Raw genomic sequence first — 26,471 nt, 5'->3', positions numbered from 1 at the left:
ACATGGCTTGTTATGTTTATATTATATGGCATATGGACAGGTCAGAGGTCAGCTAATAAAGACCACCTCTGTAGAGGATTTGCCTGTAACCTGATGGGCTCTGAGACCCTGCACTGCAAAGCAAATGCACCTCCATGATCATTGGGTGAGAGCGCCATCTGCAGCCTGCACTCAGCCATTACTGTCTCCTCCAGCTGAGAAAGCAGTTATAGGCTGTTTATAGGCTGTTTATCATAGCAGTGCAGTTGAGGAAATTATATTTTTCATACTGACTTCATGACCTCATGTGATCAGATTGAGGAATTTAATTAAATGGGATGGGATAGTGGAAATATATTATTGACAATATATAGACATTTAAGAGATTGTGAAATTATTATTGTAGGAGCATGAAAGTCAATAAACTCTCCCGCCCAGTCCTGCAACCCTGGCACTGGAACCAGACGTGTTTTCATTACTGAGATAAGAGGAAGTTAGATTAACCTGACCTTATGATTAAGGGGAGTGCTCTCTCAACTGCCATCCAATTTAAATAAAGAAAGGGTCAATAAAGGCTGTGGAGTCCAATGGAAATTAAATTAGCTGAGTGGACTGCCGGTTGATTGGCTGCAGCAGAGTGAGTCTCTGTTCAAGCTTTTGACTTTCAACCAGTCGTATTAGGTAATGAGTAACTCTGCTGATAGGGGATATAGGCCTGCAATCAACGTTTTAGAAGGAAATGTGACCGATTGTAACCCATTCGTATTTATTGTCAAATCGAAATGGCTCTGGTTAATGATTGTTTTGTAAACTGGACATTGGAATTGACCAAACTGCAATAAGGCTACAAATAGACATTAATTCTGCTCCAATAAATGCAGTGTTATCCTGAATGGCCTGACAGCATAATAATTGTCATATGGCTCTGATTCTGCTGTGCATCACTGAAAATTAGCTTTGGAAAAAGAGTTAATTCGATTTATGTTAAATTGAATTGAGTTGAGCAGTGTTAATGAGCAGGGATGTAGAGGAGAGTACTGCAGCTATACAGTCAGTTTAGATTTATGCTTTTAAATGTTTTATTGCAGAAAGTGTATGAAACCCATGAGCAAAATAGTCATACACTCCACCATTGTGGTATGCATATGGATGGAACTACTGACAATAAATTATTCCCCTTTTTCTGGGGACCCCCTGGAACATCCACAATGACCCCTGGGGGTCCCCGGACCCCACTTTGAGAACCAGTGATCCATACTACCAACTATACATTCACAGTGAATAATGTATAAAACCTATAATCCAAACTTTATTTATGCAGTTGGCTGAATAAATGGCTCGACAAGATAAGAGACTTTGTAGAGCAGCTAAATATAAATATAAATGGTCCGGGTTAAAAGAAGTAAGGCCAACTACACCATTTACGAGCAAATAAAAGTCTAATTTTGCTCAATGCTCACAAATTTAGTGCGCCCAAATCTCACCAAGCCACAAGGGGAGGGATCTGGTACCGTCTACCCCTTCTTATCTCTATTTTAAACTGTGGAGTGTGGAGTGGGCTGTGGCAGTCCTCCCATTCAGTATCATGTGTCTGTGTTTGTGCCAAAGAACATACATTGAAGATAAGTACCGAGGATGGCTAATTGCAACATCTGCGCACCGCAAATCCGCCATTCTGGCCTGAAGGAGACTACCTCTGATTGGCTGTCATGGTTCTGCGCTGGCCACAATGGCGGCAGCGCTGTCGCCGAAAAAGAAAATCACTTCGTCTCTTGCCTTCAATAGTCTTTGTTTGTGTTCAACTCGGTTCAACTCAACCGAAGCCACTGACACGTTGTGCTCACGTGCCAAGGCCGTTGCTGAGGCTGGATTGTATTGGCCAAATTAAGAGATAACAACATCCACGTGCTTTCACCTCTTCAAAATTCAGGCGGGAGCTTTTTGTATTAAAAAAAACGTTGCTAAACCTCACCCGACCCCAGAAAACAGAGACGCACAGCACGAATGAGACAATAAAGAAGACAGGAGGACAAGAAGACAACAGCTGTGTTAGGGATATTTAGGCTACTGCTAAACAGTTGATAACTTCGCTATCCACTATGGGAAACAACCAGTCTTCACATAGTATGTGCAGTTCGTTAATTTTATATGAGTTGTCTCTTGCCAACAAAGGACACAAACGCACCTGCAGCAGGGAGGGTGAGTCAGACTTCTGTGTACCTGCTTCACACTTGACATGTTATCATTTCTCTTGTCTGCAAAAACTGGTCACATTTCAGTTAGTAGGCTATATCCGGTTTGTCCCTTGTTACTGATCCATACGAAAAAATAAATTTTTTGGCATTTTTCCTCAAGAAAATAGCCTAGGCTACCTACTAGCCTATCACTGCAAAATGATAGCCATACATATTGTAGTTCTACCAAAATGGATACGTGCATATCAGAATATTGTGAATATCATAGGCTGTATGTGATTTTATCTGATTCAGCAATTCATAGGCTACATGGTGAGACACCTAAAAGCTTGATGTCTGGTGTGTGTGTGTGTGTGTGTGTGTGTGTGTGTGTGTGTGTGTGTGTGTTTAGTCATCTTAGCAAATTGCACTATTATGTTATGTTTTCCCGTGAACTAATATGAGTGCATGGCTATTCATATAACCATGATGTCATGTGCATTTCCTATATTACACTGGGGCCATTAAACAATAATACTTGTTCCAACATCCTTCTCTTTGAGAGAGAGAGAGAGAGAGAGAGAGAGAGAGAGAGAGAGAGAGAGAGGTGGTGTGTGTGTGTGTGGGGGGGGGGGGGTGCAGAAAATGAACTGTTTGTTTTGATTTCTTCTTTCTTCTCACATGGCTCTTAGTATCAAATGGTAGCCTACCTGATTTTGATTGGATTGGCCCACGATCTCATCTAATTAGTATGCATCAGTTTCCATCCAGTATGCAGTATCTCTTAATTAAAGCTGGGTGATATGTATTTTTAGACAGACAGGAAATGCCTGTCCCTCGACTCATCTGTGATTGGACAGAGGCCTGTGTGGGTGAGAGAGGTTCACATGGGACCTCTGGTGATGTCATAGCTTTCCCAGACCCCCGTGGGGTGATGGGAAAGAGAATGGTGCAAAGGGAAGTGACTGGGAGAGGAGAGGAGAAAATAAAATAAACCATTTCAGTATGTTTTGTAACCTCTGGAAAGTCCCCTACTATCTTGTTGTTGCTTCCTGGTGTTATTTCGGTGCTGTGATGATAGCTTTGTTCATTCACGAAAACATCATCATTTGTTTCTCTTACTGAATTCCTAAACTAATATCACAGGGATTCAAGGACACTGATTTAAGATAGGAGAATTCACATCGCACGGTGTCTCATCTCTAACTCTATTTATCAGCAATCCTATCACGTTGCTACATTTCTCTATCCCTCTAGTCCAGGGGTTTTCAAAGTCTGAGACTGTGGGCCTCCCCCAGATAAGCTTGGAAAAAGGAGCCCCCGCCTCGCTCAATTCCTGGATGCCTATGGCAGTGGTTCTCAAATGGGGGTCCGGGGACCCCCAGGGGTCCGTGGCACTTTGCAAGGGGGTCCGCGAAAAGTTTTCAGGAAAATAAAATAAAAAAAGTTTTTTTTGCAAAATCGTCAATAGTTCAACGGAAATATTTTATGCTTTAAATCTAAAATGGTTCATGGATTACATTCTAATCTAACAAACCTATCAATTTAAAAGTCAAGTACGTTACCGTGGAAACAATTAAGCTTAGAAAAAAGTCACAGATCAGAATGAGGGGGTCCCCGGTATATTTTCTATCTTGTAAGGAGTCCTTGACTGAAAAACATTTGAGAACCTCTGGCCTATGGGATCATGATGATGATTATGTTATTTGATCCCATAGACACTCAACAAGTCAGCCACTATATCCTGATATTGCAGTTTGACGTACATCAGACTGCACCAAATACATAAACAGGTCTGTCTGGAGGCATTTATCTGTTATTATGACTCTGGGAAACTGGGAAAAACCGTCAAATTCCCCAAAACGACTGTATCTCTCTGAACTATTTCATTAACCAAATCACACACATTTAGGCTATTCTATGAGTTCTCCTTTTAAAAACTAATGTAATAATATTTATTCACTTCCATTCACTGAGCCTCCCCTGAAACTGCTTGGAGGCCCCCTGGTGAGGCCTGCCTCCCACTTTGAAAACCCCTGCTCTAGTATACTGTACAGTACATGTGTAAAGGGCATGTGTTTTGTATGGCATGATAATTGAATGACAGATTCAAAACCAGTATTTTTGCATGTACCATTATTTATCACTAGGTGGCGCCATTATGCAATTTTGATACACAGTACATCTCAATAACATAAGGGGAGGGCCAATAAGGGTGCTGCTCACCAGTTTGGAAACTGGGATCCGAAGCACCTTTGGCAACCACCGGGATGAGTTCATTGGATTATTTTAGCCAAGCTAAACTCCATCTTGCATCATCTTTGACAAAGTTTTTTCTTTCTTTCTTTAGCACATCGCTGCATAACACTCTCAACGTTATTTCTGTTTAAATGTCTGCTGGCCAAAATGTAAACTCATAGGCTGTGTGAACATGCTGTTATTAAGACAGGTTTCCAGGCCGGGCCTCAGTGGAAGTGGGGGATTGAAAGCAGAGAATGTCTTGTTGACTCACGCAAACAGGTGTGGTTGTGTAACACATCCACGAAGGTCCATGTCTATATTTGAAGTGTGGAGTTATGCACCTTTAGTGCTTTGTATATACTGTTGTTTGACACTCACTTACTCAGCTGCGGGGCTTAGGTTTCTCACAACAACAGCAGGCACACGTTGACTACATTATCCCACTATACAGAGATGATATAGACTAGAGCGAGTGTTTTGACTACATTATCCCACTATACTGAGATGATATAGTCTAGAGCGAGTGTTTTGACTACATTATCCCACTATACAGAGATGATATAGACTAGAGCGAGTGTTTTGACTACATTATCCCACTATACAGAGATGATATAGAGCGAGTGTTTTGACTACATTATCCCACTATACTGTGATGATATAGACTAGAGCAAGTGTTTTGACTACATTATCCCACTATACTGAGATGATATAGAGCAAGTGTTTTGACTACCTTATCCCACTATACTGAGATGATATAGAGCAAGTGTTTTGACTACATTATCCCACTATACTGAGATGATATAGAGTGAGTGTTTTGACTACCTTATCCCACTATACTGAGATGATATAGAGCGAGTGTTTTGACTACCTTATCCCACTATACTGAGATGATATAGAGTGAGTGTTTTGACTACATTATCACACTATACAGAGATGATATAGAGCGAGTGTTTTGACTACATTATCCCACTATACTGAGATGATATAGAGTGAGTGTTTTGACTACATTATCCCACTATACTGAGATGATATAGAGTGAGTGTTTTGACTACATTATCCCACTATACTGAGATGATATAGAGTGAGTGTTTTGACTACATTATCCCACTATACTGAGATGATATAGGGCGAGTGTTTTGACTACATTATCCCACTATACTGAGATGATATAGAGCGAGTGTTTTGACTACATTATCCCACTATACTGAGATGATATAGAGTGAGTGTTTTGACTACATTATCCCACTATACTGAGATGATATAGAGTGAGTGTTTTGACTACATTATCCCACTATACTGAGATGATATAGAGCGAGTGTTTTGACTACATTATCCCACTATACTGAGATGATATAGAGCAAGTGTTTTGACTACCTTATCACACTATACTGAGATGATATAGAGCGAGTGTTTTGACTACATTATCCCACTATACTGAGATGATATAGAGTGAGTGTTTTGACTACATTATCCCACTATACTGAGATGATATAGAGTGAGTGTTTTGACTACATTATCCCACTATACTGAGATGATATAGAGTGAGTGTTTTGACTACATTATCCCACTATACTGAGATGATATAGAGTGAGTGTTTTGACTACATTATCCCACTATACTGAGATGATATAGAGCGAGTGTTTTGACTACATTATCCCACTATACTGAGATGATATAGAGTGAGTGTTTTGACTACATTATCCCACTATACTGAGATGATATAGAGTGAGTGTTTTGACTACATTATCACACTATACTGAGATGACATAGAGCGAGTGTTTTGACTACATTATCCCACTATACTGAGATGATATAGAGCGAGTGTTTTGACTACCTTATCACACTATACTGAGATGATATAGAGCGAGTGTTTTGACTACATTATCCCACTATACTGAGATGATATAGAGCAAGTGTTTGACTACATTATCCCACTATACTGAGATGATATAGAGCGAGTGTTTTGACTACATTATCACACTATACTGAGATGATATAGAGCAAGTGTTTTGACTACCTTATCACACTATACTGAGATGATATAGAGCGAGTGTTTTGACTACATTATCCCACTATACTGACATGATATAGAGCGAGTGTTTTGACTACATTATCCCACTATACTGACATGATATAGAGCGAGTGTTTTGACTACCTTATCTCACTATACTGACATGATATAGAGCGAGTGTTTTGACAGACTACCTTATCCCACTATACTGAGATGATATAGAGCGAGTGTTTTGACAGACTGCCTTATCCCACTATACTGACATGATATAGAGCGAGTGTTTTGACAGACTACCTTATCCCACTATACTGACATGATATAGAGCGAGTGTTTTGACTACCTTATCACACTATACTGAGATGATATAGAGCGAGTGTTTTGACTACATTATCCCACTATACTGAGATGATATAGAGCGAGTGTTTTGACAGACTACCTTATCCCACTATACTGACATGATATAGAGCGAGTGTTTTGACAGACTACCTTATCCCACTATACTGACATGATATAGAGCGAGTGTTTTGACTACATTATCCCACTATACTGAGATGATATAGACTAGAGCGAGTGTTTTGACTACATTATCACACTATACTGAGATGATATAGAGCGAGTGTTTTGACTACATTATCCCACTATACAGAGATGATATAGAGCGAGTGTTTTGACTACATTATCCAACTATACAGAGATGATATAGACTAGAGCAAGTGTTTTGACTACATTATCACACTATACTGAGATGATATAGAGCAAGTGTTTTGAATACCTTATCCCACTATACAGAGATGATATAGAGCAAGTGTTTTGACTACCTTATCACACTATACAGAGATGATATAGAGCGAGTGTTTTGACTACATTATCACACTATACTGAGATGATATAGACTAGAGCAAGTGTTTTGACTACATTATCACACTATACTGAGATGATATAGAGCAAGTGTTTTGACTACCTTATCCCACTATACAGAGATGATATAGAGTGAGTGTTTTGACTACATTATCCCACTATACTGAGATGATATAGAGCGAGTGTTTTGACTACATTATCCCACTGTACTGAGATGATATAGAGCGAGTGTTTTGACTACATTATCCCACTATACTGAGATGATATAGAGCGAGTGTTTTGACCACATTATCCCACTATACTGAGATGATATAGAGCGAGTGTTTTGACTACATTATCCCACTATACTGAGATGATATAGAGTGAGTGTTTTGACTACCTTATCCCACTATACAGAACCGATATAGAGCGAGTGTTTTGACAGACTACATTATCCCACTATACAGAACCGATATAGAGCTAGGTTTAATTGACAGTGGATGAGAAGGGAGAAAGGGCCAGCAACAGGCAGGATGTAGAATCTCAGGCCAGACTTGATCGGCTCCATAAGGATCCATTCTCATGAAATGCTCTATCTTTTGTTTTTAGATGGCATCTATGCATATAGCCTGCTAACTGCTAACCAGCCCAGATGAATCCTTCATGAGACAACAGTGATTCATATGGTGCTGGAGACCAGGCTATGCTGCATGCTAGGCCTCGTTCATCTCCAAGGAGTCCAATCGCATGCAAAGTAGTGGAATGAAGGAAGATCCGTATGCATGGAAAGTCACATAAGCAGGCTGTGCCGTGCCGTGTGCGTGTGCGTGTTCATGTGTGTATGTGTGTGTGTGTGTGTGCGTGTGCGTGTTCATGTGTGTATGTGTGTGATTAAGATTGTGGCCATCTCTCTCTGACGTGTGATGAAACTCTTGGGTGGCATGAGGCGGTTAAACATTCAGCACCATCTTAATTATTCAAGACTGGGGCTCTGCTTGTGTGTGCGTGTGTGTGTGTGTGTGTGTGTGTGTGTGTGTGTATGTGTGTGTGTCGTGTGCATGTGTGTGTGTGTGTGTGTGTGTTGTGTGCATGTGTGTGAGAGAACATGAAAGAGAGAGAGAGAGAGAGAGAGAGGAGTATGGAGTGTTTTTTGAGAGTGCAAAGCCTTCTAATATTTCCCCACACACATCACCTCTTAATGATCTTTACTGATGGGAGAGTCTGTCTGTAAACGTCAAGCCAATTCGCCTATTTCACGTCCCACCCAAATCAGCCATTTTGTGTCTAAAATGCAGGAAGTAAAACAAAGAAGGTCCAGTTTGCTGTTCCTCCGCTGCAGGGAAACGTACAATCCATGTCAGTGCAAGTTTTATATCGTGTTACTTCCTGCATTTCAGACACAAAATGGCTGATTTGGGGGGAATTTGAAATAGGCGTATTGCCAGAAATTTAACATTCACATTTAAATTTCAGGCCATAAGAGTTGTTCAGGCTTTCTTACCCCCCCTCTCCAGTCTTAAATATTATTGTAGGGGTTAACACTATAATAAGGAAGATTAATAGGGGTTCAAGCCCCGAAGGGCCTGGAAACCCTATTGTTTTTACTCTGGTTTGTTATTATTATTATTCCTGTTCTTCTGCCACGATGCAATTTCCTGTGAGTTTGTACATCGCAGAGACCTGAAATTTGGCCCAAGGATAGATATTGGTTGTTACTAGATGCTCCAGAAAAAAATCCATGATATTTTACGTTTTGAGGCCTTCGCAGGCCATTTTAGGGCATTGTGACATCATCACCATCCCTTCCCTGTTTTTCTGCCACGACGCAAATTCCGATGAGTTGGTACATAGCAGAGACCTGCAATTTGGCCCAATCACAGATATTGGTGCTTAGTAGATGCTCTAAATATGTTTTTCATTTTGATACTTTTAAGCGGTGCAGCCGCTTCTATGCGTGACTTTGCTCATATGCACCTGTAGGTCAGCAGTTGATCTGGGCGAAGCGATCTCTTGTAAAAAAAAAAAACGTTGGGAAAGCCAACTATTTGGTCTCAATTTAAAGTATGAATATATTCCATGAATATAATATTGTTCAGATGTTTGCAGATTTTAAGAACATACTGTGCTGATATCAGTTAATCCGCTATAGTTAAACAGAGAGGACACATTTGGAATGGGTTACTTACTACTCACACTATATACACACTACATGATGAAACATATAACTCTAACATGTATGGCACATGTAGTAGCCTATGTTTAGTCTGCTAGTATCTCATTCCGGATGCAGCCAGCGAAAGCTGATAAGCGAGTCTATGTTCAGTTGAGCTCAGAGATGCATGGCACTGCGTGAAGCCACTCTCCATCACGTTCTCCATTCAGTCAGTGTGGACAAAGTGCAGCCAGTCATGATCATCCCATGATCCAACCCTGCCTGCCCGAGGCTCAAAGACAACGCCCTCTGTCCAGGGCGATGACCCCAGATCCCACTCATCCTCATCTTCATCTTCCTCCCATCTGGGTGTTCCAGTTGCCCCAAAGTGTCCCGTTCTCTGAAGCCTCTCCGTGTCGTCTCCCCCACTTCCAAACAGGTCATATAGGGTTTGGGCGTCCCCAGAACTGAGGGCCGGACATCCCCCATAAAAGCTGTGCCTAACACGTGGGAAGCACCTGAGAATGCCATTACAGAGACACGAGAACAATTGTTTGGGTGTTGCTGCATCTCCTTTGGCTGTCCAGTAACCTGCGGGTGCATGCTTTTTTTAAGTTATAGAGTAGCTTAAAAGACAGTAACGTAGGTGAAGTAGATTGCCACTATTCTCAAGCAGCACAGTCTATCTCAGTGGTTCTCAAATGGGGGTCCGGGGACCCCCCCTGGGGTCCGTGGGCACTTTGCCAGGGGGCCCGCGAAAAGTTTTCAGGAAAATAAAAATAAAACCCTTTTTCTTTTTTTTGCAAAAGCAATGGATTACATTCTAATCTAACAAACCTATCAATTTAAAAGTCAAGCACGTTACCGTGGAAACAATTAAACTTAGCCCAAAATCACACATTTTATATATTAATTATTTTATTATTAATATTTTCTATCTTGTAAGGGGTCTGTGACAGTAAATGATTGATTGATTGCATATGAGTGAAGTGTGAAGATGAGAGCTCGGGGCTCTCTTGACCTAACGTTTTGACTGTCGGGGAGACTCAGATGTGCACAGATGGAAACTTGTGGAATAAAATCCTCCTAAGATACACTTTAAACGGGCAACTCATTATTGATGGATCAACAAGGCATTTCAACTATTTTTCCATTACCTTGGCTGAAAAACATTTGAGAATCTCTGGTCTATCTTATCGTATGCCGTGTTACATCGACACAGAGCGAGGGAGGAGGAGGAGAGACAGAGAAAAAGCTGTGATAGAAGCAATAATGGAAGTGCAGCCTTGTCGCTTCTGTCGCTTGTTGTTAATAATGTAAAAGGATCCTCTGGGATATTAGATACACTTTAGGAAAGGAAGTTCCCATATTTACAGGTTCCTAAAATAGCCTCCGTCACCCAGCACTCTCAGTATATCAGTGTCCTGTCCCAAGCAGGGGGCCCCGCTGAAGTTTCCCACACGTGTCACAGGCCAGTGTCATGACAGCAGAGAGAGGCCAGGGGGGCCAGAGGACGGTCGGACGGGGAGGGAGGTGGGAGGATTAGGATTAAAGAGAGAAGGAACGGGGGAGAAAGGGACACAGAGGTTAAGACGAAGGGCGTGGATGGAGCTCGGGTTCGAAGGAAGCGGAGGAGGGACCCGGCCAACGGGAAAAGGGGCACAGATGGACGGAAGCACGCAGCGGTGTGCGAGTGTTAGAGGTGACGCGAGTGTCTGTGAAATTGACCTGGTCGTTTCCCTCCTTCCCCTTCAAATCAAACGCCAGAGTTACATAAGGTGGTGTTTACTGAGACGCACAGCTTTGTCTTTCATCTCAGTCCTGACGGAGACACGCGGGGAGAGAAAGCAGTTGGCAACTGGTAGCAGACTGATTCCACACTAGTGATTACTACCTGTTGCCGGGTGGTTGTTTACCTGTTGTGTTGCATACTGTACATTGTAACATCTCCAAAGTGTCCCCGGACATGAGCTCATCTTAATCTTACAGAGTTCCTATTGGCTGGTTCCCCTCCGTGACGGCTGCCTTTGATGTCTGGTATGCAGTCCGGCTTTTGGAGAGTCCAGATATGGGATATCGTCCAATCTGACACATTGCAATGGGCAGTTCATTTGTGACAGCAAATCACTTATCAGTTACTTTTGACCATCACATACTGGAAAACCCCTCAGCTACAGTATGGCCTTAAATGACACAAACGGGCAACAAAAAGCACACTGACATATAACGCATGAAACATTCTCATTCCGTTACGGCTATGGGTTTTGGATGTGGAGTTCGTCCATTCCTCGGAATACTTGACTGATTTCGCAAACACACTGCTTTTGGAATGATGAAACCAGCATTCCATGATGAGACACTGAATGTAATCAGTGTGTCATCAGTCTACAGAAAGAAAAACAATATTTCAGCAGTTCTTATGAGAAATATTTTCTTTTTATACTGTATATATAAGACTTTTTATAATCATGTTTATGTTGGGCTGCTGGAGCTTCATACGAGACAGCCAGAAGAAGTCGATTTGTATGGTAGGAAAACAGAAGGAGCTTGGCTTCCTGATTGAGCTGCAGCCTGCTGATGTCATGAGGAGCTCTCCCTCCACACATGAGTTCATTTACTACTCTTATTGCCACTGGGTATTAGAGCTGGTCCATGTTGTCGCAGGTTCAGGCTTGATTGGCTGGACTGTGAGCAAGAGTCGTCCTCAGCAGGGAAGGATTTTTGACATCACTGATGACATCACAATTCAGTCTATGACATCACTGATGATGTCACAATGTCTGTGACATCATTAGTGGGTATGACATCATCAGTGATTTATGACATGACAATTCAGTTATGACATCACTGATGATGTCACAATGTCTATGACATCATTAGTGGGTATGACACCGTCAGTGATTTATGACATCACAATTCAGTCACTGATGATGTCAAAATGTCTATGCCATCATTAGTGGGTATGACATCAGTCAGTGTGGGTATGCCATCAGTGTCTGCTATGACATTGTCAGTCACCACTGGCCACACCACATTCAGTTTATGACATCATTGATGTCACAATGTCTACTATGACATCATCAGTCACCACTGGCCACCAGGCTGGGCACTCGACGATTGTGGCGCATGACATCATCAGTGGGACTGATGTCATCAGTCATCATCAGTCACCACTGGCACTCGACGATGATGACAATGACGTCATCGCTCTGGCCACCACTCGACGATTGTGGGGCAAGACATCATGGGTATGACATCACTCAACGATTGTGGGGCATGACATCTCATCAGTGGGTATCATTTTTTATTTTTTTAATTTACACAAACTTCTCTTTATTTATAGTCGCAGTATACAAAAAGGCTCCGGCTGAATAATGTATTAACATGATGATACATAACTTGAACACAAAGTATGCCGGATCTCTCTCTCTCTCTCTCTCGCACAAAAGAAAACAAAAAGACTGTAAACATTACACAACTTGAACTCGAAAACATCAGCTCATCACTGCTGAAAACAACAAACAAAAACAGTTTCCTCTCTTCATATACAAATACTGAACAAGGAAAGTGCATGGGTATAAGGGACTTGATACGCAGACAGATGGAGTGCTAGGTCCTGTTGTTCTGTCTCTTCTGTATCTTTCTCCTCAGCATCTGGTCGGGCACCAGGTCTGCTTGGCTCACGTCTGTGTTCCCACAACCGACCACGGGACAGCCGCATTTCTTCTTCTTGGTGTGTCTTGCTTTGATGAGGGCCAGGATGGCTGCTTCATCATAGTGGTGGTTGCACTTCTTATTCTTCATGGGATTCACCATATCCACCTGTGTGAGTGGGCAGGTGAAGTTGATCTGGCTGTGTGTGACAGCAACGTCCTCGTCCGCATCCTCTGCATTCTCCACTGACTTGGCTTGGCTGAGACAGTTTTGGACGCTCTCCTTGAAGGCCACCACCTTCTGGTGTCTCTGCAGCTCGCCGTCAGAGAGGCTGGCTATCTTCTCCTCAAAGCGCTCCTTCACCACCGCTGCCAGGCCGAACATGGCCTCTGGAGGCTGCTTGCTGACCTCTGCTGTGACCTGCTTCACAGTGTCAATGAAGTGGTTGATCTCCCTGTCCTGTTTGGCACACTCCAGCATCATGGCCTCCATCTGACTGATGGCAGAGTGATCCACTCCCTCCCGAGTTTCCGCCAGGTCCATAGCCACATCTGTCACTATGTCCATGCCCGTCCCAATGTCTGCCTGACATGCTTTCAGGCCCGACAGCGCTGCATGCACGGCGGCCAGAGACATGGCTGCAATCTGAAACTAAAATAAGTTATTGGAAATCCTACACACGAAACACCCCGGAAAACCTCACAACAACGCGAGGACAGACTCAACCAGCACTTGACTTCCGGCAAGGATTTTCCAGAATAAAAGCTGTCAACCCATCAGTGGGTATCATATCACTTGACGATTGTGGGTCATGACATCATCAGTGGGTATGACATCATCAGTCGGTGGCATTTGCATGCTCAGTTGATGGATTGTGTTTGTGTGGGTCGCTGCCGCGCCTTGCTCCCAACTTACATCCGACCTGCAGTGTTCAGATAAAACAAATATGCACAACCTTGTTCATCTGCTGTTTTAGTACATTTGAACTTGCAGGATTTAAATATTTTGAAACAAATATTTGCAACAGATATGTGAATTTCTGTGGACCGAGCGACCAAGCAGAATAAGTAGCTGTAGCAGCCTCTCAGAGCCAGTGTGAGTGACGGCACAAGAAATACTTGTCAGGTGGCTCTCCTCTTGAGGTGAGAGGAGGGCATCTGAATAGGCTAGGATAGAGATTCTTCCCCCCGTGGGGGATTATTAAGGAGTCAGGACTCGTTGGTGGTGGACTGGGGAGGTGGGTTTGGGGGCGAAACGACAGCTTCAGAGGAGATGATGAACAGTCGTGATGCCAGCTGCTGCTATGATCCGCCAGAGAGGGAGGTGACATAGAACCCTCTCTATATATACTAGGATGAACTGACGTCATAACTGATGTCATACTTACACTTGACTGACGTCACGGGCTGATCAGGTTATGCAAATATGGCGGCCTTCTGATTGAAATTTGGTATGAAACCTCACTTCAATCATGAGAGGGCCAGTCGGTAAGATTTTAACAAGCGGCTTTATTTAGCAAATGGCGAGCATGGCACCTACTTTGGCGTATGCCTCCCTTGCCAGGTGGCGCTCCTCTTGAGGTGAGAGGAGGGCATCTGAAGAGGAGAGGATAGAGAACCCCCCTGTAGGGAGGGATGCTGATCAGTGATCCTGAAGTGATCCCCCCCCCAGGTAGCAGGAAAAGGGCCATGCCACAATATGCTCAGTGAAGGGCATCCGTCCAGAACAGCGTGGGAGCAGAGACGCCAGCCAGCGCACCTCAGCTGCTCCTTCCTCCATGGGAACCAGCGATGGATGGCAGTCGTTTCCCTGGAGACCAGGAGTATAATTACCTACACACACCCACCACCCAAGTCAGCAGCCAGGCAGGCAGGCAGGGAGCGTGTCTGAGAGCTTATGATCCACCCCTTTGCACAGCAACAGTTTGTCCCTACGTTGTTCTGGAATAGTTTGTGACAGAAAGACACATCAAGGCAAAAGGACAGCATCCATAGGACATGGACGCTGGAAAGGAAGAGAGAGGGAGGTACTGGGGATACAGTACTGGCACCGTTGTAGAGCTAAGGTGAAAGGTAAATGAGAACTAGAGCTGCAACCATTTTTTGACAATTGATTCATCCGTTTGAGTCATTTTTACGAAAAAAGAAAAAAAAGTCAAAATTCTCTGATTCGAGCTTCTTAAATGTGAATATTTTCTGGTTTTGTTACTCCTCTAACAGTAAAGTGAATATCTTGGTCGTGGACAAAACAAGACATTTGAGGATGTACATATTGGCGTTTTGGAAACATTGATCGACATCTTTCACCATTTTCTGACATTTTATAGACCAAAAAACGAATCGATTAATCGAGAAAATAATCTGGAAAAAATGAATCAACGATGAAAATAATCATTCGTTGCAGCCCTAAATGAGAACACCAAATAGCTTGTTGACATTGCTCTTTGCGTGAAGACGGGTGGTGGTGGCACCGTTTTTGCACTGTCAAGGGCTGAATCAAGGCCTGATAGCCCTCCCAGCGTGATAGGTCCTGGGTTAGCAGCAGCCCTCCCAGCGTGATAGGTCCTGGGTTAGCAGCAGCCCTCCCAGGGTGATAGGTCCTGGGTTAGCAGCAGCCCTCCCAGCGTCAGAGGGCCTGGGTTAGCAGCAGCCCTCCCAGCGTGATAGGTCCTGGGTTAGCAGCAGCCCTCCCAGCGTCAGAGGGCCTGGGTTAGCAGCAGCCCTCCCAGCGTCAGAGGGCCTGGGTTAGCAGCAGCCCTCCCAGCGTCAGAGGGCCTGGGTTAGCAGCAGCCCTCCCAGTGTGATAGGTCCTGGGTTAGCAGCAGCCCTCCCAGTGTGATAGGTCCTGGGTTAGCAGCAGCCCTCCCAGCGTCAGAGGGCCTGGGTTAGCAGCAGCCCTCCCAGCGTCAGAGGGCCTGGGTTAGCAACAGCCCTCCCAGCGTCAGAGGGCCTGGGTTAGCAGCAGCCCTCCCAGCGTCAGAGGGCCTGGGTTAGCAGCAGCCCTCCCAACGTCATAGGGCCTGGGTTAGCAGCAGCCCTCCCAGCGTCAGAGGGCCTGGGTTAGCAGCAGCCCTCCCAGCGTCATAGGGCCTGGGTTAGCAGCAGCCCTCCCAGCGTCATAGGGCCTGGGTTAGCAGCAGCCCTCCCAGCGTCAGAGGGCCTGGGTTAGCAGCAGCCCTCTCAGCGTCAGAGGGCCTGGGCTAGCAGCAGTCCTCCCAGCGTCATAGGGCCTGGGTTAGCAGCACAGAAAATGTGCGTGACATTACTTCAGTTAATTACAGGCCAGCTTAGCTTCCCCTCTTCAAGTGAGAGAAAGTAATTGTTGGCCATGGTGGATGAAGCGAGGCAATGCTGTTCACCTTGATTAGGGACGAGACAATGAGGGCTGCAGGCCTTGAAATCGCCCTTGACATGCCAGAAGAACAGGACGTTACGCCCTGGACAGCAGACATGGCTGCCTGCTGGACTCCGATCTCTGTGATGACAGCTGACATGAGTGACACGCACCCAGAGCTCTGAAGCACAGCTTAGATTTATGTCCCTCACTGTGTCAATTATATGTCCTTCATAGAGACACACAACCCCAAGGCAGAGCCAGACAGCAGCACCGTGTGCTAACAGCCTCAGTCTTGGTTATATCGTCTTTGCTTTTTAAAAATATTGATTTGTTCTTTTTGGCCAGCGCAAGCGGGCCCTATATCCGGCTTTGTCCAGTCCAACTTGAGTGCCGATGCTCGTGAACGCTTTATCGCGCTGGCCATATATTATGCTAGGTTCTGACCTAGCCTTGTTTTTTCTCTTACGTGCCTTTATTTTGTGATCAGGTTTCTGGAGGTGAAAAGCGTGATTAGACTTACAGAGATCAGGCGGATGTCGTCAAAATAACGAGCAAATGATGCATCGATCGTACGCCGATGCCAATGCCGTACGAGATTCGCTATTTCAGTGAGATTCATTTGATAGTTAAGGAGACTCGGACGCCAATGAATTAGGCACCGAGCGACAAAGTTACTTCCGTGACCTTTGACCTGGTGTGGACCAGCCTTGTAAGGACAGCCTGTGTGTCACTCACAGCCTCCAGAGAGGCAAGGGGGCCAACTGGTGCCAAAACATTCCACAGGAAAACTAGAGTTGCACAAAGGTTCCCCGAGATTCAGCAGCCTGTCCTGCCGTCTCTGACTCTCAATAACAGACACAGGCATGGGAAGAGAGAGCTAGGAAGGAAATGTTCTGTTAGGTCATGTAGAGAAACCTGGGGTAATGTGGGGTAATACTTCTCTACTATCCCTATTTGCCCTTTCCTTCAACATTGCGAGACAAAACGAGCGTGCGCCGGTGGTCAAAATAGAGCACTGCAGGAATGAGCATGAAGTAGCATGTTGGATCTTCAGTGGAAAAGTGAATGGGGTTTTAGAATGGGGATTTCACTTCAACGCATAAAATAAGCTCTGTTAATCACTTAGGACTTTTGAAAGTTTTCAGAAAACGTTTCAAAAGTCATAAAAGTGGTTCACGTTTGTGAAGATTATTATCCTGCCGAACACAAATGACCACTCCCATAAACTTTTGTTAACGACAGACCGCATTTAAGTGAAATCCTCATTCTAAAACCCCATTCACTTTAACCCCTGAAGCACCAAAATGTCCGGGACTTCCGCCTTCCGACTACGAAAATATGTCGTGCCTTGTGATGGATGAACGCCCATGCCGGTGCGACCTCTGTTCTTCCCGGCTGTTGTTCTTGGAATTCTTTCCCTTCGTGGAAACGTTTGGAATCTTTCTCGAACCATCTTTCTCGTGCAAGCCTGTCGCTGAAAGGGGCCGTAGAAGTCTTTTTTTACCTATTGAGCGACCGGAGTGAGCGGGTAATAATAGCAAAGACTATTTTGCGTCCTAATGCCCAGGGCCTTGGATGGGGAAGTTGTGCCCCCTGTGGTCACCGTGGGCACAGGTTTGGTGCCACACATTTCCGCTCTTGCAACTCCCAAGAAGTATCCGAATGTTGGTTAAAAATCTATTTGGAAAGATGTTCCAAATGAGATCCATTCTATAAAATGCTTTATATATAGTTTATACTTGAGATTCTTTCTTACTTACCGTTTGTGATATTTGACATTTAATCCATGATGTAATGTGTGTGTGTGTAATAATGAGTTTTATAGAGGAAATACTTTATTCGCAAAGAAATGTTTCTGCGACTTGATTGAGTGTTTACTGCGTCTTTATGGCTTCTGTGTGACTTGCGGTGTGGCATATCGTCACCTTCTTGAAACCGTTTCCACCCTCACAACGTCTGACTGACGCACACAAAATATACATTGTAAAGACTGAAAACTCAGTCGCACTTCTCGGGAACATAAACTTTAACAAACTGTCTCAAATGTAGTGAGAAATTGCATTAGGTTGCATGCATTACACGATCAACACATGAAAGGGGAGCGACGTAAAGTAATTGAATAAAAACGCTAAAGCTGTCGTAGCTGCAAAGCCAAAAAACCCCAAACCACTCCGGCTCTAATGAGATGTCGGATTCTTTTCTCCGGGAATATTTAAGAGTGAAGCAATTTCGAGGTCAGGATTTGGGAGCCTGAAGGCAAATTCTGACAAGCCTTAAAATGCTTGGGAAGCGATTTCCTTTTCAACTGCGGCCATAAATTCTAATGATGTTAACTGGCTTAATTGGGATTTTCTTAACTGTATGGTTTCCCATTTAATATACACCACAAGAATTCACCGCTGTTCTTCCCTGTGGGCCTCACTCATTTCATGTGAATATGACACAATTAAGACATAGTACAACTCAGCCACAATAAGGGAACGTTCACCCCTTCTTAATAATATTACCCCATAAAACACACACACACACGCACGCGCACACACACACACACACACACACACACACATGCGCACACACGCGCCCGCGCACACACACACACACACACACACACACACACACACACACACACACACACACACACACACACACACACACACACACACACACACCCTCTCTCTCATACAGTGTGTGCAAGGCTCACCTTTGAGTTTTTAAATAATTTGTCAAAGAACAATTCTAAGATATATCTGCAGCTAGTAAATTGGAGCGCTTGACCATAATGGCTATTTGTGGAGCGAGGCTAACTCGAGTGAACCAGCTGTTTGTGCGTTGTCACGTCAAAGATGACAAAGCCCTTGACACGGACACCCCAAAGACCTCTGTGTCCCTCTCCTGTCTGCCTGGAGACTGGACACCGCTCACAGCTGTGATCCGTCAGTGGACAACAGCACAGCTCTATGTAGAAGACAGACAAGAAGAAATGAAGGGATAGAGGGAAGAGATGAGGGTTAGAATCAATATGACGATCATTTAGTCTCATAGGAAGATCCATTACATTTACATTACGTCATTTGGCAGACGCTTTTTTCCCCTTGCAAAAAAGTTGTATATTATGTGGAAAGCTATGCTTTGAATTCACATGTGGTGTTGTTTGGATACATGTTTGCTTCTATATGTGAACATGTGAGATTTCCCATGTGAAAATTACATTTTCATCTCAGAGTGTGAATTAAGTTTTCACCTGTTGCTAATAAACAAATATCATAGTAATGGCAGGCAAATGGCAGATGTAGAAAACAAAAACAAAACACTATACACCCATGATTTTAAATTTGTAGTAATATGTAGTGAAAATGGTTACATGTGATGTCAGAACAGTGGCGGACTGCATAATCGGGCACGTCGGGCAAATGCCCGGTGGCCTGACCTGGCCTGGCCTGCAAATTTTTTTTTTTTTTTTTTTTTTTTTGGCTTTTTTTTTGGCTTTTTTTTTTTGCAGGCCAGGCCAGGCCACTCACTGAACAGCAGGCCAGGTGCCGCCTACTGGTTTACTAGTGGTTTTATTAATTTATTCAGGTTTAAAGTGGGTGCATCTCATTGTAAAATTGGACTTGGCCCAAATTGGGCTTCAAACGGCCCAAATTGGGCTTCAAACGGCCCAAATCGGGCTTCAAACGGCCCAAATCTGGCTTTAAACGACCCAAATCTGGCTTCAAACGGCCCAAATCTGGCTTCAAACGGCCCAAATTGAGCTTCAAACGGTCCAAATTTTTGGACCGTTTGGACCACGTCGGCCCGGCCTGGCCTGCTTGGTATCTAATGCCCGGCCTGAATTATGATGCCAGTCCGCCCCTGTGTACTGGGGGGGGGGGGGGGGGGGATACATAATTAATTTATGGGGTTTCACATGTGACCTTTTGTAAGGGGAATTTCTAGAAAATGGAGAAAAAAAAGCATACTTGGGACACTATCAAACCCATTAATTTGAGTACAGTCCAGTTCAGGTTAGGCTGCAGTGTGCATCTGAAGCCAATGTGCAAAAAGGCTTGAAGAAGTTGGCCATGTTGTTCTGAGCCAAGAGTATTTCCTGCGTCTCCTTCGGTGGTGCATCCGCTCCTCGTCCCCGAGAACACTGAGACAATAGAACAGATGGAGGAAGAAGAGCGTCCGTGCATCTGGTTAAATGCATCGGACGGCCATTTTTAGCACGTCTCCCACTGACAGAGAGGCCTACGATAACATTTTAGTGGAGCCATGCCACAATTATGTGCCTCAATACCCCGAGACGGAAGAAGGAGTTCTTCTTTGTAGCCTTGTAGAGAAGTGCAACGTTAATTTGTTGTCTAAAAATCACAACTTAACAATTCAAATGCCGTTAATTGACTTTAAAATGTGCATCGCCACCAGAGTAAAGTGTAAGGATTTGTATATATTGTATGTCGGATGAAGCCGAGCACCACCACCTGACTGCTTACATTCTGTTAAAATAGCAAGGGTCACTTAATGTCAGGAGCTGACATGTTATGCAATGCCATGATTTAGACCGCTTCAATGGAAAAGGAATCGCGAAGTTCCAAAAATTGCATTCAGTATTTCTGTCCAGCATTACTTTTATTCAAAAGCATGTCTTGTTTCATGATAATTTACAGTATTTGACTGAATGGTAATGTAAAATTCATTCTACAGCAAAAATTTGTTTTTGTTGTTGTTTTTTAGATTTCTTTTTAGATTTTCTTCCCTGCTCTCCCCAAAATTTCAATAAACCTTTATGGCATATTATTACAATACAACAATACTGGTGTTGACAGTGTTGACAGTAATAGAAGATGCCAAATCATTCAAAACAATAAGCATTTTGCTTTTAGGAGCATCGTGCCAGCGTGCGGCGCTGTTCCAAAACGTGTCAACGTGTGTCGTTGCCTGGGAAACGCACATCCCATAATACAACTGTTTGCATCGCATCCCATAATAGTATGATGATACTCGGGATGCCATTGCGAACGTAGTCTCTTAGAACAGACGAGTTGGCTTCCGCAATTTTCAAATGCTTCCGCCATACCGTCTGTACTTCGTGGGGGAGAATCATGCACCAACCGGAATGGGAAGTAGAAAGGCGGGTTTTCCGCTCATTAGTCCAATCAGAATCGCAGAAAGGCGGGTCTTCCGCTCATTAGTCCAATCAAAATCCAATATGCCGCATTTTTCGTGGACACACGTGTCGTGATTGGTCGGATTCCGTCGAACTTCTTTCCTGTCTGAAGGTTTTTTCCCAACTTCCTTCTGCATGTTCTGGGGGTGTAACGTACAGACTGTGTATAGCTGCATTCGCCAGATGTAGATGAGACAGTCTGTTTTAAGAGACTATTGCGAACGTGGATGCGAACAGGTTAGCTAAAAGTTTAGCGTCGCCAGCGAGGGCCCCCACCGTTGCGGTCGGGGTACATTTCGAAATTCCTCCAGGCCTGAAATTTTTTCTCTGGGAAACACTGGGAGTAGTGGGATGGGGTGACATCGTGACATTTCACACTATTTCCATGTATTATTTCTTGAATTAGCCCTAATAGTCAGCTTCCTATTATATCAGTACAGAATGGGGAACATCAGTGATTCATTTATAGTTTCTAGTATTAACTTGATTCATCAAATTCTTTACCCGAAAAAACTCATAAAAGCACCTTATAAAGATGAATGATACGGTGATATAAACAAAAGTGGCTGCAGATTTGATAGGGAAACCATGAAGGAAACATTACGCCACGAACGCCAGTTTACTGAGTTACTGTGTGCACGGTGCATGACGCTGTAAGTGCTTTATTTACCCAATCTCTACCACCACACTCGCCCGTGATTCACTCCACACAGTGGTGTTTTCAATTTACAACTCAAATCTGAAAATTGCAGAAGTGAAACGGAGCATGCACACACACACATTTTGTCTGCTCGGGACGTTGCCACAGCCTTCAGTCTCATGATCTGAGGGATTTTGGAAAATGAGAACAATCTGTGTGAGGGGCACAGAGCACATGGCGAGAGCTCCCACCGAAAATGGCTCCAATTATAAAGGCAAACGTTGCACAGTTAGCTTTGATAAAAGTACTTTTTCCTCAAACTTCAGCATTTCAGATGAGTACGTTTTCATCATCTGTGAGGTAACATGTTTCCCGCTACGGGGGGTGCGCGGCCAGTGTTGATGTCTTGCTGAGTTTTCGCTCTGGTTTTTGCATGCAGGTGTTTGACTCGGGCGACGACCTGTTGAGAATCTGCGCTAATGAACAGATAGCAGCACCAGAACGGAAACAGATGTGAAATTCATTGCCGTAGTAAACAGTCGTTGAACAAGAAAGAAGGTGACCAGAAAAACATTGTTGTATATTATGAATGTGGCTGCTGTTGTTGCCGTTGGCTCATGTGTTTGGTTTGATGAGCGGTGGTTCTGTTCACATTGAAGGTGGGTTTAGGATGACTCACTTCGACCATTAGATCAGTGGCTGGGGGTTTGGACTGTAGCCTTCCCCCCTGATGCTGCTGGGACCACCACCAGACACACACACAGAACTTCACCAGAACAGCCATCTGCTCAGCGTTTCTGCAGCAGAGCCGTTTGGATCTTCTAAAGAGCATTCGAAATAGTGCAAATGTAACACTTTTGCCGTCCAAGGAGCAGTCACTCGCCTGGACCACATGGCAGCGCTCACAGCGCTGTGGGCCAAGTTTCCTCGAGTAAACCAGGCATCCCTGTCCTCTTCCTCTGCCTGGGAATCACTTGATTCCTCGTGAGATAACTACATCACAAAGGAAATGCTTGATATTTAAAAAGGGGGGGGGGGACTGTAGGAATCGTGCTGCTTTTTTAGAGAGAATTCGCATTTTAGTTTGTGTCTGTGTAATTAAATAAAAAGAAGTGTAGCCTTATACCCTTCACCTAATTGTGTTAGTTTAAGGCACAACTCAATCCATTTCTAACCTGAACCCTATTTGTATTCATTTTCCATCATACAGCAAATACATTTTGATCAAAATCTGGTTAATCGCTTCATTATAGAGCAAACTCCAAAAATCAATTCCAAAAGCATCCAAAGCTGATATTTTTTTTAATATTTCAAAACGTTGATTGCTCACTTTGGATAACGAAACTTGACCTCACTGTAAAAGGACCTATGTGATCTCTAGGATAATCACAACCTCGTGAAACTTTACAACCGCAAACTGTAGACTATATAGGTAGGCACAAAGCAATACGATTGTGCCTTTTGCTTGGCCGTAAAAATGATGGTGGTCTCGAGCTGGTTTCCAGGACTTTCCAAATGGTTTCTCGGACTTTACAAGCTGACCATGACCTTCCCCCGGATCATAACCCACCTCCATGCGCATTTTCAGCCCAATGCGACCTAGGGTGTGGAGGGCGTGTATAAAAGACCCACACACAGACAGACAGACAGACAGACAGACGCCGTCAACTTTATTATATAGATAAGAAAGAATATATAGGCCTACCTGTAATTCAAGATTAATCTTCCTTTTTATTTGTCAATAAAATGGTGCCGTTATAAGATTCTTGAAACTTGATGAGCATCACCAGTTTAAACTTGTTTAGAAAGCATAATAGGCCTTGTAAAAAAAATCATAAATTTGGGTCGCGACAATGTGGGTCGTGAGGCCAGACCAGTTGAAAACCACTAGTCTAAACCAACAACTAGCCATCTCCCTCTGTTTGGTCTCATTTCTCATCTTTTGTCATTTCATGTGTCAGGTCATTGTTTTGCTTCTGTCGTGCGGTCAGAGCATCGAGAGCAAATCACACTGACAGATTTGCATCAACAGTGTCGAAGGGTCAGCGCTAAAGCAGGCTTTGTCTGAGTATGACGAAAAGCAACGACACACATTCTGAACCGAGGACTTTTGTTTAACATTCCACCGTCCACAGACTGTCAAACGTGCAGGAGTGGGGTTTCACTCTCAAATTGGTGAGTGTATCAAGAGTGCATGCCTCTCACATTTCATCTTCTACACAGTACTGTACTGGATTTTACATTTGGCCGTGCTGAATTCAACTAGTATGGTCGATTGACGTCAGGACAATTCTACTGTCCAACCCAAGAGACTTCCTAACATTTCTCTCCATCTCCTGATAGTTCTAGTTTCTACAGATATCCAGCTGTGTCTTAAATGACTGTACCTCATTGCCTGTGTCTTAAAGGACTGTACCATTGTACTCATTGCTCTGTGTTAAAATGTAGCGCTGCAACGATTAATTGATGAATCGATTAGTCGAAAATTAATCGACAACTATTTTGATAATCGATTCATCGTTTTGAGTACAATTTTAAGAGAAAAGGTCAAAATTCTCTGATTCCAGCTTCTTAAATGTGAATATTTTCTGGTTTATTTGCTCCTGTATGACAGTAAACTGATATTATCTTTGAGTTGTGGACAAAACAAGACATTTGAGAGCGTCATCCTGGGCTTTGGGAAAACACTGATCGTCGTTTGCCACCATTTTCTGACATTTTATAGACCAAAACAACTAATCGATTAATCGAGAAAAAAATCGACAGATGAATCGATTATGAAAATAATCGTTACTTGCAGCCCTACTTAAATGAATGTACCTCACTGTGTCTTAAATAACTGTACCTCACTGTGTCTTAAATGACTGTACCTCATTTGCCTTTGGGAATAAAAATCAACCGAGCAATCGTTTGTTTTTGATTAACACCCCCTATAGTCTGTGCTGAGGCAGTGAAGCATCAGAGCATCAGAGGAAGGAGCACTTGTTAGCGCGTCTCGGCCGTGTGTTTACACGGAGGGCTTGATTGCGAGACTCCATCACGAGCCTCATAGTCACTTCCTGTGTTCATTCCCTTTTTGCCGCGGTCGCTCCGTCTTTCTGAAGCGGCGGCGTGGGCGTGTGGGGGTGGGTGGTGGGTGGTGGGTGGGGGTGGTGGAGGGGATTTCACTCCTGCTTCGCTTCACCCCAAACACTATTCTCACAAGGCTCATATTAGGACCCACCATATCCTGCTAAAACAAACAGCAGCGAGGAGGTAGAAACAAATGCTTTTGTCTTGGAGCTATATTTAGCCTTCACTCAAACGCCATTCTCTCTCAGGAGACCTGTGCCCCTCGGAGCAGTTGGGATCAGATATGGCCTTTATTGGCAGTTGAGGAATCTACAAATGCACTTAGGGCAATCAAAGAGAATTGCTTTTCCAGGCGGTCCCCAGCAAAAAGGCGTATGATTTATTTTCACTATAACTCCATGCCTATGTAATAACACACAATGACAGAATGTATGATTACTTTGGTCATGGGTTTCATACACTTTCTGTAATAAAACCTCTAAAAGCAAACATCTGATCAGAATGGAACCCTTTTCAAATGGGGGTCCGTGGTCTAATTTGTGTCAGTTTAGGGGTCCTTGATGTGAAAAGGTTTGAGAGTACGATATGGCATATAATGCAATATGGATCATGTTCGAATAATGAAACTGCATACTGAGCCAATCAGCCCCAGGTTCTGCCATATGTTAATTCAATGCCCCCCCCCCCCCCCCCCCCAGTTAATAGACACAACCAATCCAGACGTTACACAAGGATGAATAACTACGCTTTTAGCCTTTCCTTTGTACACATCTATACTCAGCGCACTACGTTAACGCTCTTCTCAGTATTATTATTATTATCCCTTTTTGGCCTTTACACATCTCTTAGTCATTTGGCCACTTCCAGCATGTCTGACACACAGGGCTGCTGCTTGTAAAGCTCTCGGTCCCGGGCGGGCCGGCCCAGCCCGGCACTCCCATCACTGTGGGTCTCGTAGTCCTAACAGAGCCTGCAGGCTCCCCGGGTCCTTGGAGACCCATGTGGTCCAGAAAGCAGGAAACAGCTTGAGAGGAGCCCAGCAGTCAAGGCTGTGGGAGGCAGGGCAGCAGAGGATAGGGTGGGGAAAGGGGGGGATTTCCTCATAATGCTGCTTGGACACTTTTCAAAAGTGCACAGTCCTTTAGAATCTGTTGGGTCAAATCGCCTGATAGGAATATGTGATTAAATCAGTGTTCTGGGGAAACTGATAGCCTATAGCCTCCCCT

General features: G+C 43.9%; 1 protein-coding gene and 1 pseudogene across 2 annotated transcripts in view; one reads left to right on the top strand and one right to left on the bottom strand.

The window, feature by feature from the left end:
* The first annotated feature begins 2,063 nt into the window (after positions 1-2,063).
* The window catches only part of neurl1b (neuralized E3 ubiquitin protein ligase 1B), a 38,338-nt gene continuing 13,930 nt past the window's right edge, over positions 2,064-26,471 (top strand). The window contains exon 1 of the mRNA XM_083652198.1: positions 2,064-2,178. Within this exon, the coding sequence (XP_083508324.1) occupies positions 2,079-2,178 (100 nt within the window). The 5' untranslated portion in view covers positions 2,064-2,078. The remainder of the gene's footprint in view (positions 2,179-26,471) is intronic.
* LOC310790500 (E3 SUMO-protein ligase NSE2 pseudogene) lies at positions 13,004-13,684 on the bottom strand (annotated as a pseudogene). The gene has a single exon. The product of its transcript is annotated as an E3 SUMO-protein ligase NSE2 pseudogene (transcript).

The sequence above is a fragment of the Poromitra crassiceps genome (genome assembly GCF_964638095.1).
Source record: "Poromitra crassiceps genome assembly, chromosome: 15".
Classification (NCBI taxonomy): domain Eukaryota; kingdom Metazoa; phylum Chordata; class Actinopteri; order Beryciformes; family Melamphaidae; genus Poromitra; species Poromitra crassiceps.
Note: the sequence above shows the minus strand (reverse complement) of the source record. Positions and strands in the feature narration are given on the sequence as shown.